The following is a 15267-nucleotide window of genomic DNA, read 5'->3' on the forward strand; positions in this document are numbered from 1 at the left end:
TTGCGCAGGTGTGCAATGCAAGAATGTAGGCTGTTTATGGTTGCCAAGCAACCCAGCAACTTGCTGCATTAATATAACATTTGATTGATGTGTGGTGTGGTCACAGGTGTGCGAATATTACAACGGCTTTCGAGTGTGGCTCATCCAGAGTCGGCTCTGTCTATTTAATCACATGTTCAACCCTGGCATCTATAAGATGCTTGTGCTTTCAATGATAAAATGATTGTCTTTCGTCATCCCGGTGAATGCTGAGGATATTACAGAAAGATTAAACAGAAAAGGAGAGAGAGTTTGTGTGGATAGTCTGCTGTTTTGACGCGGTGGATGGTGACTGTGGCCCACTGATGCTGGATGTGGCCAGAACATGGGCATGACACACAGGTCTAGAGTCTCAGGCTAACCACTTCACTGCGTGATGAGGAATGAGAGAGGGAAAGGGAAAGAGTTAGGGGAAGGTAAAGGGTCATCACCTCTTTTAGTTACAAATGAAATGCTGCGATCTGACAGTGTCACACTGTGCCTGTCCTCTTCCTCATTTTGAATGTGCCTTTCCAAATAAATAGAAATGTATATTAAGCTCTTCTTGTGGAAGAGCAAGGCCTGTAAAGTGCTTAAAGTCTATGTTTGATACTTTGGAAGCATCCATTTTTGTGTCACCAACCAAAACAAATAATCAGAACTTGAAAACTCGGCATGAAACACAAGTTGCGATCGACTTTTCTTCCCTATTATGACGGACATCTGAGTGAAACAGCTTCTCGAAAAAAGAAAAAATGTAGAGCGGGACTTGGTTTTGTTCGTGGGGAATTGTTTGGATGGTTGTGGTTTGCTATTGGTGGATCTCATGTGAGTGACAGGTCGTCCCGCCCTCACGCCAGTAAACACATCATCAGAGAAGAGAAGAGACTTCACCGCAAGAGGGAGGGAGTATTTCGATTAAATACTGTATTACAAGGGCACATTAATAAAAAAATCATGTGCACGAATAAATTATTTATAATAAATGCTACAAATAATTCCATAAAAAAATTCAAATAAGATTTGGAATATTGCACCCAAATCATTTGGACCACCTGTGATACTTTTATGGTCCTCTTATGACCTTTAAAGCTTCATTCATTGAAGTTGCATGTAAAAACTTGACAAGTACAACTTTTAAAAATGCTCTATTTGTGTGCCAAGGAAGAACTGGTTTAGTACATTTTGACAGAATTGTAATTTTTGCGTGAACCAAACCTTTAAAACAGAGTGTGGTTTAACGAGATCCCTGATGTAAGCCGGACACAACACGTGTTGAGAGAGGAAGCCTGTGCTTGGAATAGAAAACTCAAGCTGTCATGATTTCTTTTATTGATGTGCCCTCGACTTCGATAGTCGGGATAGAAGATAAAGATAAAAAGATAAATTTTTTTAAAAAGCGTGTGGTCATCTTGAAAATAAGATCGTTTCAACGGTAGTGTGCTACATTTTGTCAAGACCTTAAATTCAGTGCTCAGTTCTTCTCAGAAATGAATAGAGCTTTTTTGCATTTTAATCAGTCTGTGTGTAAAAAATCTTAATGTTTCAGAGTGCAATCCAACTTTGCATCATGAAAAAGATGTTAAGAAGGCCCCTCCCCCTTTAATTTCTTTTCATATTTATTTATTTATTCTCATCTCAACGCATTTGATGAGTATGCTCTTCTCAATTTTGTCATTTCATTTGAATATCAACATTTATAAGATTTAGTCAGTTGAAACAGTTTTGAGGTTTATTCATCTAATCTCTGAAAGATAGTGATCTGAAACTGTATTATGCTGAATATCAAAGTGTTTTTGTGTGTATTTGTTAATGAGGGATTTGTGGACACATTAATGTGTTTGTCCATGAGAATTGGGACACAAGCACCCGAGTGACGGGTTGTTATCAGTGTTAATAATTTTTATTGGAGCCTAATTCGTTGGGTTATTATTCAGTAATTCCATGAGATATGCATGTATGTACATTTCAGACGTCTTTGATATGCTTTAAAACCTATAGGCTAATCAGGTGAAATCATTGTGTTGCTATTATGGCATATCTTCATTTAAAATATGTGCAATTATATATTCATATGCCTGTATATGCCATAGAATAAATTTACCTTTCAGATGAATCTCTTTTTCTGGCATTCTGCATTGTCTGGCATGGGTTATTCAGTTATTCATCTAAATTTTCAAAACACAAATCAAAATAGATTTTTTTCTTTTTTATTTCAGCATCTTGCACATGCTAAACCTATATCAAAATATGTTACAGTTTAAAAATAAATGCATTATTGTCTTAAGGGGGCATCTGACCCTACTAATCACTTATGAGATATGTTCCTCCCCGAAGGTCGAGTATATTGTGTTTTGGGATACAGTATTTGTATACAGCTTGCATATTTTGGAAGCATATGTAACATATGAGTATTCCATGGAGCTTATAGAGAAAATGTGCATAATTTTAAGTATTTTCAGTGTAAACAAAAATAGTAATGCAAAAATAGTATGGGTAATGTGAATTCATAACATGCCTAGAGAGTGGGCATTAGGTACTTGCCTTGCATGATCAGAATTTTAATTTATATGAAATAAAATATGGCTGACTTCTATAGTTCAATTGGGGAAATAAATCAACATACTCACTTTTCTTTTCCTCAGATAGAGAGAGAGAGAGAGAGAGTGTGTGTGTGTGTGTGTGTGTGTGTGTGTGTGTGTGTGTGTGTGTGTGTGTGTGTGTGTGTGTGTGTGTGTGTGTGTGTGTGTGTGTGTGTGTGTGTGTGTGTGTGTGTGTGTGTGTGTGTGTGTGTGTGTGTGTGTGCGTGTGTGTGTGTGTGGAGCGAGAATGTGATCATCTGTGGTGTAGAAAGGATGGGTGTGGCTGGCTAACTGACCATTCTTTCATCTCTCTCTTGCATAATGACACCTGGCCCAGTGAGCGTATGATTTCTCCTTCGGCAGAGTTTGACCCTGTAATTGGTGGTGAAGTGTGTCCGCAAGTCTGTCACAAATGTGTCCGTGTGATAACCCAGAGGGAACTGCTTCCTGCCTTCATAGCCATAGACAGGAAGTTACGGTGTTACAATCTCTTCATACTGTAGGTTCACAAAAGAAAGGAGGATTGGTGTTTCTATGAAGGAGGCATGGTGGAAAGATCTATATGTTCTATATTTGCCTTGTTTTGGGTTTATACCAGCCATTCATTCTGATCAAAATAATCAAATTTTGACAAATATCATGATTGGGATTATAAATGCAATCACGGCCAGGTGATATATTGAATATGAATGCCTTCCTTGTCCTAGTTTTTGTGAGCATGAGAGTGTTAATACAGAGATGCTGTAAAAGTGTCTCTTATTGAAACTTCAATGGAAAAGTTGCTAATATAGTTACTTATTTTGCATGAGAAAGTCTGCATTTTCATTATTCAAAGTAAAACGAAGCTTTTAAAAACGTGAGACGCACGCAGTGGAATGCGGGACAAACGCAAGGTCTAGTTTTTTAATAGTTGAACTGATTTTATCTTGAGCGCCGCCTGCGTCACACGTGAGATGCTGCTAAAGATGCGTTATACACATCCATCTAGTGTTTACATAGAAAAACAATTGAAAAGTAGTGCATTGGAATGGACGGCTCTCAACTCGTACTCAGTCCATCGCCGCCAAAACGCAACAACGTAACCAGCTCTCGTCCAATCAGTTTCGAGGACCGGAATTAATTGTCAAATATTAACAGTCTTTGATTTTTGGGTGCTTGTTGCTTGTTGATTGCTTGTTAATTTGATGAGAAAACATATAAATGGATGTAATATTAGTCCTCCGAAAATGTTGCACAAGTTGTCTTTAAAAAAAGGCATGCACTAAATGTTCTCTCTGCTTTATTTGCAGGGCGACATTGATTCTGCATGAGGTTAGATTGTGGCCGGACCGAAATGAAATGAGTGGCTAACGACTGACCTCTTCCGCTGCACCACCACCACCAGCAACCTGTAGCATCTAACCAGTGCCTCTTCACCAGCCTGATACACACACGCACCCACATACACACAATTACCTAACAGAACACCATCAGACTGTAAGTTTGCCCAGCTTCAATTCATTTCTCTCTGGTTGATCAATGCTTAATAACAGAGCTTGTTTTGCAATGTGATGACCTGCAAATACATACACCCTCTCTTCCTTCCTTCTTTCTGATATTAAAAAATGACACCACGGCATACAGAAGAGAAACCCTTCTGTTTGCACCATATACTTTGTGTGTTGAATATACACAAATATAGGCATAACTGTATTTGGGTTACAGGAAACATTATCCTAGAGCTGCAAACTGAATTCTCTATCACTACTGTACATCTGTAGTCGTGTATATACACGTCATGCCCGTGGTCAGGGGAAGGCTAAGCTTTCCCCAGCCTTACACACACACACACTCCGCTTGTTTATTACAGTAATGAGAATATAATGAAAATCATCATTGAAAATAATGAGAATTACATATAATCTCAAAAGTAAAATGGATGCATTACAGTAATGAGAATTTAGGGGTGGGGGGATGAGGAACGTGCTTAATTGTCATGAAAATAATGGCGTAATACTAACAAATGATTGTGGTCCTAAAATATGCTTCATTTTCTTTTTGCAAAATATTAATTCTTTTGATTTCAGAGTTGAATATGTTTGCTTATCTGCATTGTTGTGCTCCCTACAGACACACACACACACACTTGTCTAACTGCCATCGAATTGTCTGCCAGTTCTGTTTCTTAAAAGGATACCCTTGTGAAAAATAAGAACACCTTAGCATACTTTCAAAAAGAGTACTTGTTATGCAAATAATATACTTTAAATGAATATATTTACATGCAAACTGAAGGTAATGTTTTAGGACATGTAACTGAATGTTAATTGCACTTCATGTTTAAATTTATATTAAATGAGATTAGCTGAACTTTAGAGTTATTTTTTGCCCACTCGAGTAAGACTTAAGTACATTAAATTTCAAAATTACTTCTATCTTTGAAATATGTTTAAAGTATAATGCCTAATGTACTGTCAAGCATTTATGGTAAACCAGAATATACTTTAGTTTAATGTCATTGCTATTGAAACTTTTAAATACATTTGTAATTACACATGCTTATACAACTTTCTAAAATATATTAACTGTAAATGTAATATCAAAAAACACACTACAGTTCAAATTCTATGAGCTTTAGTATGTTAGTCAACACATCAAAATAAGTCTACTTCTTTAAAGCGCCACAAAGATTATTCAAACCTAATTATTTAATTTAATTCTTTAAAGTAAAACCTTTCATTTTAAATTATTACAAAGTGCGCTTTTTAAAACGCTTTTAAGAAGTTGCCTTTTATTTAATTAATATTATATTATCTGCAAGGACCGTTTTTAAATATAGTATGAAGAACACTACAAGTGCACATTCAATAAAGGTCCATAAATATTCAATATTCAATAAATATGCACTTACAATGTCGCACAACTGTGGACTTACAATGGCCGGCATGTGTGCGCGATCGTGGATTCCTCTAGACCACAGGGCGTCCCATGGGTCATTTTAGGTGTCAGAGGGGTGCTCGCAAGTCGATATGCGCTCTCGATGCGAGTATTTAGGGTGCTATTTGGAACAGGGCCACAGTTAAGCGCACTTCTTTTTCACAAGGGATCATGTAGCGATGTCCTGTGTTATGAACTAACCCAAACTTCCTAGGAACCTCATAGCAATGCAAAAAATAAATCCACTTTTTGTCCGTATAACGTACTGTTGGGAATACCTGAACAACACACACACACACAAAGGTTTAACGTTTTACAGAAACATGTCTAGACATACAAGAACATGGTGTCTCTTCTTTGTCTAAAAGAACACCTTGCATCAACCTTCAGGAACGATGCCTAATTCCTTGCCATGTCATCCTTTAAGTCTCAAAGGTTGCATGTTGTTTGCTATGAATCCTGAGTGAATGGTCTGTTCTGCTAACCTGTCTTTTCACATCCTTTTTCACCACACGAACATTTAAATGCTCTTGAAACCATATGAGTTGAGAAATGACATTTCAGTGTTTTCTTGGGAATAGTAAACACTGCTATTTTAAAGTTTGCTATTGTAATGAGCTAAGGGAGTGTAGACTTGGATTTACGCTTTTATCCCCGTTGTTATTGAATCATGGGAGCAAACATGTTGTTCATGTTTAAAGTACACTGCCGTTCAAAAGTTTGGGATCGGTAACATCTTTAATGTTTTTAAAAGAAGTCTCTTCTGCTCACCAAAGCTGCGTTTATTTGATTAAAAATGAAAAATAAAAAAACTTTTCTATTTGAATATATTTTAAAATATAATTTATTCTTGTGATCAAAGCTGAATTTTCAGCATATTACTCCAGTCTTCAGTGTCACATGATCCTTCAGAAATCATTCTGAAATGCTCGTTTGATTCTCTAAAAACATTCATTATTATTATCAATGTTGAAAACGTTTTTTTTTTTGTTTTTTTTTCAGGATTCTTTGATGAATAGAAAGTTCTATTTCATTTATTTGAAATAGAATCTTATGTAACGTTACAACTGTCTTTACTGTAACTTTTGATCAATTTAATGCATTCATTGCTGAATAAAAGTATTGATTTATTTAATTTATCTCCCCCCTTTTGAACTTTCTATTCATAAAAGAACTGAAAAATTGTACATAACTGTTTTCGACATTGATAATAATAATAATAAATGTTTCTTGGGCAGCAAATCATCCTGTTAGAATGATTTCTGAAGGATCATGTGACACTGAACACTGGAGTAATGATGCTGAAAATTCAGCTTTGATCACAGGAATAAATGACTTTTTAAAATATAATCAAATAGAATGTTTCAAATCAAATAAATGCAGCCTTGGTGAGCATAAGAGCGAGCAAACTTTTGACCGGCAGTGTATGATGTTCAAAATAGATGTATACATCATGCGACACAGTCCTCATTCCTTATAGAGAATAATTCAATCAACATATGCATCAGTGGAAAACATGATACATTGCATATACATTCCTGTGTGGTTAAAATAACTCGGCTCTGTCTCTGACATGTAACCCTCACACACACATTCATGCACTTTAAACTTCACAAAATACATAATACAACTGTAATAAAGAATAATAATACTGAAAATAACATTAAACAATAACACGGAGCCGAAATGACAGTGTAAAACTGAGAAGTGCTCAGAGAGGAATGCACGTTTGAAAAGGAGCAAACAGTGTGTGCTTTCAACTTTCGGTGTGCGAGTTTCTGTAAGGTGACGTTTTGCAAAGGGAACTAATGCCTCTACTGTCCACAGCAAATATGATTGATATTCAAAAGTGTTTAAACTCTTCTGGCCATTTTTAGGAGTTTCAAAGCCTTCTGTTGAAAAAGGGCGCAGCACCTCATAGAAAGTAGACATTTTGTGTTCTCTCCAAAAGTGTTTGTATAGACAGACGTGTGCTTGCAAATGCGGACCAGCATGAATGTAAGCTTCAGAGAAGTCTGAAAATAATTCATTGCGTGAATAACGACCCCATGGACCCATCATAGCTTGATTGATTTGATTTACTTAATTTTTGATTTCAAATGTAACGCAAAAGCGAAACGCATGCTGCATGTGCAGAGGAGTGCTGGCCAGTTCACACACTAGCTCAAGACTGCCCTCTGTCTGTGAAAAGAAAAGCCTTTTTAGGTCACTGTTTTCCAGCCACTCCACTTTTCATAAATAATGTCTCCTGTGTGCTAATTTGTGATAGTTTAATGCTGTTTGGTAGGATTTACTCAAATGACCTGGCATTGCCACCTGTTATGTTGTGAAGAGCAACATTGATTATTCAGTGTGTTTTTCAAGATTGTTGCTATTAGGCTAAAGCAGGGGTTTCAAACCTGCACTGCACATTTTGTGTGAATCCCTAATCTAATACGCCTGGTTAAACTCATCAGCTCAGTAGAGACTACAAGACCTGTAGTGTGTGTGTGTGTGTGTGTGTGTGTGTGTCAGAGACATAGGCATGTGTCCGAAATCGCCCCCTATAGCCTTAAATAGGGCACTATTTGAGGGAACAGCCATTTGTAGTGGCGTCTGAAACCATAGTGGACGTTATCGAGTGCACTCAGTCAATCCCATAATGCACCGCAATAACGAGTGTACAACCGATGTTAACTCAACGGCTAGAGAATACCCATAATGCACTTTGAGGGTCGCGCTGAATGCATTTTACACGTCTCGCCAGAAGAATCAGCCATCCATCCATATTCCAAACCGCTGATCCAATGTGGCTACAGCGTAACATTATTCCTTTTTAATTGATTATTAAATTGTTTAATTAAGGTTTATACATAGTTTCCATGACACTCATGGAAATGCTCACTTGTTTACATTCACTCCTTCAAGTGGACTAACAGGGAATGGCGACCGAGCGTATAGGTTGGCGAATGGGCCATAAGGTGCATCTTTATTCTTATTTGTGCATCCTCGCTTCCTTTCCTCGCGTCTCAGCTCCAGTCCTCATAGAAAACGAGGACGGAGGAATCGAATGAAAGCTTATTTGTATATTGTAATTTTCTTGATCACTCGAGCGTCACTTAAAAGTGTCATCAGCTGCGCTCAAGGATCTTATGGAAGCCAGGAAAACTTTGAGGCTTACGTGACTCTGCTATGGAAAATCATGAAGGTCACACATACTGTATGCTATACTGTATATCTCATCTCACTGATCGTACACAGCGGAGAAAACATTCATCAGTCATTGGTCAAACATGTAACGTACACTTTCCTGATCAGAGGGATTACATTTTCTTTTTTTAATAGATAGTTTATTACTTTATTACACAATTTAAGCAGAAGTAAGTAAACAAATGGGATGGGATAAACCCTGGGAAAGAACCCAGATGCATGCTTATTGGGTAATAGATGATAACAGAAATGGTATATATTTGCAACAGGATAGTGAGATGGTCTGCTGGCATCTCGGCTTTGTTGTTTTGTCCTATATTGACTAATCTTTTGGCATCTGGAACTTCTTGACTTCAAGAGATTTTTTGCTGAGAGGGAAAAGACCTCATTATTCCACTCGTTACTCGCCTTCTCGCGGTGCAATTAGAGAATTGAGAGGTCCTTCAAGATGACTAACTTTGATCTGTTTCCGGGTTTGAAAACTCCTGGGCTAAAGGATAAATGCTTATAATTGAATATCATCACGTGTAGCTTTACGTCTAATGTGTGGTGCCCTGATCTAGATGGATAAATTATAGATTTAGAAATTAGTTCTAGGTATTGTAGAATTACAGTGTTTTACTGGCTAAAGGTCCGTTCACACAAAGGACGATAACTATAAAGATAACGATATAGATCTAAAATTCCTTCTATAAAAGAATAGCAGAGTCCACAACACAGCTATAAAAATAACAGCACAGAGAAATTATATCATTGGAATCACTTTCAGAACAATTTTTTTCAAGCTGATGAATGATAAAAACATTGATTATCGTTCTTGGTGTGAACAGGGCATTAAGGGTTCAAATTGCATTTCATTTTCTGTCTTTAGGATATCATGATATTTTGTTTTCAGCGTTGGTATTTTTATTTTTTTACTTAATATAATACTTGAAAAATAACATGAACATTAACATTTTAGGCTACAATGTATATTAAGCAGAGGGATAGTATGTAGATGCAGTAAATAGTCACTGTTTGTTTTTATATGCCTTCATTAGTTCATTTAAATAGTTTTGCTGTGCGACAATACTAAAATTACAAATATTCCATGGACTATATTAGTATTACTTATAATACTGCATGCATAATTTAAGTAAACAATTAGAAAAATGCTGTTTAATTAAATGCATAGCTGGAGTATAGTGTGCCACATTGCAGGATGCAGGTTTTAAACTATTTTGAGAGCATTGCATTGTGGGATATTATATTCTTATTATATTATAATGTTTGGAATGGAATACTAGCTTACTACTTATTGAATACTGAACACTGTACACTGTATATTAACTACTGAGTTCAAGTGAAACAGTAGGTATTATTCCTCAATAAATGTTATGCTGCTTGATAATCACATGACCTCACTATATTTGTCAGTTGACCCCATTACATTTGCAAGTGGTGTCCAATTACTTAACCTTGATAATTTTGCATCATAAATCCATATGTGTGGATGGATGGCGGAGGTTTCAGTCCTGATCCTTGAGTGCCATTTTCCGGCAGAGTTTCGCTCCAGCCTGTTTCAACATTAATATGTATATAAATATATTGCTAGCCTACATTTAATAATCACATGTAAATATACTACCACACTTCTCTTACTGCAGTGTATAGTACTGGGGTGTACAGTAGTGCATGTGTAATATATAATGTAATTAATATAATATAAATGCTTAGAATGTCTGAAAAGTTTCACAGCACATCAACAGGACATTGTTCTAAAATAACAGAGATACTGATACTCTCTGCTGTTTGCTACATTCTTACAAACAACATCCCATGACCATTTTGTCCATATGGTAGAGACAGAAAATGAATACACATTCTACAGGAAAAATGTCAGTGAACAAAAGCAGTTACAGGCCATACACATTCCCTTAGATTATGCAAGATTGAAGCACATGTCTGTGGTTATCAATGGTTTATTTATTGGTCATTATTAAGGCAATTAAATTACAGCCCTAAAGCAATGGCAATCTCTATCTGTGCATTTCACAGTCTAAGCTTTGTCTTTATGATTTTTGAAAATAGCGTGTGTGGAAAATTCCAGGGACACTCCTTCTGTTATCTGTTATATCATCATAAATCATCATAAATCTAGCATTTCTATTATTTTGTGTTTTCTTAAATCATTATATTAAATAGATTCTCCACCTCAATCTTAACTTTTTGAAGAAGATCCTTCAGGTTGCAAACATCATTGATGCAGGAAAAGTTTTTAGTATTTGATGTGATTTTTAGTTTTAAGTATTTGTACAAATACTGTAAGAATCCATTTCGAACATACCCACATATTGTACATCAACATTTTGAACATACCCACATATTGTGCATCAACAAAAATGACCTTAGCACCAATTGATTAAGTCAAAAATAGCTGCAAAAGTTGCTAGAAAGCTCTAGCATCATTTGCAGATTTCACATTTTTTATTTTTGCAGTGAAATTCATACATTTAGCTTACAGTAAATATTTTTCAGAAAATCATGTCAAGTTACCTTTACCTATATAGCCCTTTTTTAAATACAGAGTTAATTTCGGCTGTACAACATCTCTAAAAGAAAAGAGTGTCATTGTTCAACATAATATTGCTGGATATGTGATTGATCTGGTTTCTGGTTGTGTTTGTGTCTGCCACACAGGTGACATCAGGTGCAAGGGGATGACCGAACGCATTCACCACATTAATCTCCACAACTTTAGCAATTCTGTACTTGAGACCCTCAATGAGCAGCGAAACCGCGGGCACTTCTGTGACGTGACTGTTCGGATCCATGGTAGCATGCTGCGAGCTCACCGTTGTGTGCTGGCTGCAGGCAGCCCCTTCTTTCAGGACAAGCTGCTCCTGGGCTACAGTGACATCGAGATCCCCTCTGTGGTTTCTGTACAGTCCGTCCAGAAACTGATTGACTTCATGTACAGCGGTGTGCTGCGGGTCTCCCAGTCCGAGGCCCTGCAGATCCTCACGGCTGCCAGCATACTTCAGATCAAGACCGTTATCGACGAGTGCACCCGCATTGTTTCACAGAATGTTGGCATTGGTGGATCTGGCAGCTTTTCCGTCGTCCCAGGGGACTCGGGGCAGGAGACACCACGGGGAACCCCTGAGTCTGGCACGTCCGGTCCCAGTAGTGATGCCGAATCAGGCTACATGCAAACATCTCACCAGAGCCTTGACCGCGTTTATTCCTCGCTTTACTCCAGCTGTTCTGGGTTGGGCCTGCAAAATGGTACCCGTGGAAATCGCTCCCACTATGCCGGTGCTGCGGTGACGGCCAGCTACGACTCGCCCCTTCAACTACAGCAGAAGGAGGGAGGGCAGGACCCTGCCTGGATCACACGCATCCACGAGCGCTCGCAACAAATGGAGCGCTTCCTGGTCACGTCGGAGACTACGCACTGCCGCAAACAGCCTCGTCCCGTGAGGCTCCACACTGGGGATATTCACATCAAGCAGGAACAAGGGGACGAGTACAATTGCTACGGGCTTGTGGACTGTCGTGAGGACAGCGAGCAGCTGGAGTGCATCGAGAGCGAGCCCAAAGGCGAGAGCTTTGACTCCGGCGTCAGCTCTTCCATTGGCACGGAAACGGATTCCGTCGAACAGCCTTTCTTGTCTGGGTTCGGTCGAGACAATTGTCCGAATAAAGTCCAGCAAGGTGAGCGGGGAACCCCTGTGCAGATCGAGGTCAACGATTCATCTCCCGAGCAGACCCAAGAAGCGGTTGAAGATGGTAGTGGAAACGGTCCTTCTCAAGAGAGCGGTGAGCTTGGAATCCAGCAGCCGCCTCAAGCAAACCTAGCGTCCTCCCAGTCGATGCCAGGTGGGCCATACCTGCGGCCAGGTGAGCCACTTACCAGCAACCTGCGCATGCCCCTCACCTTGACCAGCAACTCCCAGGTAATGGGAACGGCAGGCAACACTTACTTGCCTACACTCTTTGCAACCCAGTCAGCCAGCGACAACAAGCCTTTCCTCTTCAGTCTGCCCCAGTCCATTGGGAATCAGCAGCCCCAGTTTGTGGCGGTGCCCTCTCCCAGCATGCCTCCGTACACCAGTGGACTGACGGTGCCACCCGGGGGAGGTCAACAGCAAGGTGGTGCGGCGGGGGGGCAGCATGGGGAAAAGAAGCCCTACGCATGCACTCTCTGTTGTAAGACCTTTACTGCCAAACAAAACTTCGTCAAGCACATGTTTGTGCACACTGGTGAGTACCCTTGGCCTTCATCTCTGTATTATGTATGTATGTATGTATGTATGTAGTTACGCTTTATCCAATTATATCTAAATTGCTTTTACAGAAAAGCTAGTCTGAAATAATTAAGGTAAGCTTTTGATTCTAAATGGATAATTGGTAGCAATTATTAACTTCTCTGTGAATCATCCTTGTTGGCTGTTCTCTGTGGATTAGGTATTATAAGTTTATTTCAGCAGTTTGAACAGCAATCATTAGGACCTCAAAAATATCAATATGATTCTTCAGTTATTGGGCTTTCAGACACAGCTCAACAGAACCAGAATATGCATCATTTATGAAAAGAAGTGAGGCTGTGTATTTTTCAAGCCTATGCCAGAAATTGAGTTCAGTCAGTGCATAGCTTAAGGTAGCAAGGCATAACAAATGTGTTGAGTTCCTTCCCCCTCACTTTGGAAACCGCAAGTCAGATTTTTGCTGTTATAAAATGCAAACAGTGCAAGTGGTCGTGTGAGTGACTAGCCACTTAAACCCAAGAGCAAAAGAGGACTGTGATTATCACATATCAGCAGCCTATTAACTTTAATTTACGTTAATGGTTAACAGTTATTAAGCAAATACTTTATCCTGTTCTGTACCCTCTTGAGGCATTACAAGCCATGAGACCAAGATGATTTTATTATCGTGTGTGTCAAAATGCCTTTCTTGTGTATACTTAAAATATTATGATAACTACCATAGTCAATAATTAAAGTTTTTACTTAATGAACTCGGGGCTCATTGGTCGACAATGGTCGAGAATTACCAGGTCAATCTATGACTCCATGAGATACATCCTTTAATTGCTGTTTTCCCTTAGGCAAAGTCTAAGCTTTACACAGAATATACTCACGCTATTTGCCAAATGCATGCTAGTTGCAGTTTTTCTCATTGTATATATATATATATATAGGTGTGATCTTTTCCCAGGAAAAATTCTGCGCCTATGTTTTGACATGCCACAGAATAATTGACATTTTGGGAAGGTGCTTTTTTTTTTTCAAACCAACTTTCAAGTACATTGAAAACATCAAGTACATCCTTAACTCTTTCCCCGGCAGCGTTTGATAATGGGTGGGGTCAAATCTGACGTTCTACATTCGCTATGTTGTCATGGGATAGTAAAGTCCATCATATGCACACTTCAGAATCTCGCCAGTAGTAGTAGATCATCCGGGTACTTTTTGCCTACTCTTTCATGAGTACTGTGATTTTGGACATACTTCTTTTGTCACATACTGTTTTTCGCTTGCTATATAGTAGGGAATTGGCATGCAGCCCTGGTTTTCCGCAGATCTTATTCTTCGCTTGTTTTTGGATCTGGAGAGGCTGTAGTATTTCAGAAGATGCGTAACAGCGCCCCCTACCATACAACAGTGAAAACACGGATTGCCAGAATAACTATTGTTTTGCAAATAGTATTGCAAACTATTATTCTGAACCTTTGTCTGGTCTCACACAGTAAAGTACCCAGCCCTCAAAAGTGCATTCAGTATGGCAATGTTGAGTTAAGTAAGATAATTAAATTTGACACTGAACTCCCGAAGTAGATTACTATGCAATAATGATCTGTCTTCAGGACAAAATGTAGTCTGTGTAATCTTATATGTTTATTTTTATGTTATTATTATATAAAAAAATCAGACTTTGATCCCTTATGCTGACATAATCACATGAGCTTTTATCAAATAGTATAGCATAAAAGATATTTTACAATAACACCAGATGTAATTGCCTGTGAGCTAAAAGATTGTGGCTGCCAAGAACATAAATATGTAAGTAAATGTTAATGTGTATGGCCTTTCAATGGAAATGATAAGAGTTTCCAATATTTTTAAGTATAATAAAAATTTACACTAATTGACACCATCATTTACTGAAAGTGATTTTTCATTTCAGAAAGGAACAGCAATATACATTTACTTTTATCGCACTGTTCTGCCATAGTTCTTTATTTTTTCTACCATATTTTTCAAAATCACTTTTCTTGTTTTATAATATTAATGTACTGTATATAATACTAATGTTCTGTAAACTTATGGCACAGATCTACGCCAGTTTGTTTCAGCAGACCAACATACATAGTAAAATTACAAAACACAGTTGCAGTTATTTCTAATTAATTAGGCAATTAATGCTAATAATAACAGTATTTCTCAAATTTTCAATCTTCATTGAAATACCATGTAGAAATTACTGCCCAACAAACTTAATGTGATTTCTGATGGTAATAATGACCATGAAAAATGTCCAAACTTCCACTTTTTCCAGTTCAATCTAATTTAAATTA

General features: G+C 38.0%; 1 protein-coding gene across 5 annotated transcripts in view; it reads left to right on the top strand.

Moving 5' to 3' along the window:
* The window catches only part of zbtb20 (zinc finger and BTB domain containing 20), a 68597-nt gene that overhangs the window by 39584 nt on the left and 13746 nt on the right, over positions 1–15267 (top strand). For all 5 annotated transcript variants that reach the window (XM_079872713.1, XM_079872716.1, XM_079872715.1 and 2 more), the window contains 2 exons: positions 3890–4076; positions 11385–12950. In XM_079872713.1, the coding sequence (XP_079728839.1) occupies positions 11405–12950 (1546 nt within the window). In that variant the 5' untranslated portion in view covers positions 3890–4076; positions 11385–11404. The remainder of the gene's footprint in view (positions 1–3889; positions 4077–11384; positions 12951–15267) is intronic.

This window comes from Squalius cephalus (genome assembly GCF_949319135.1).
Source record: "Squalius cephalus genome assembly, chromosome: 5".
In the NCBI taxonomy this organism is placed as follows: Eukaryota; Metazoa; Chordata; class Actinopteri; order Cypriniformes; family Leuciscidae; genus Squalius; species Squalius cephalus.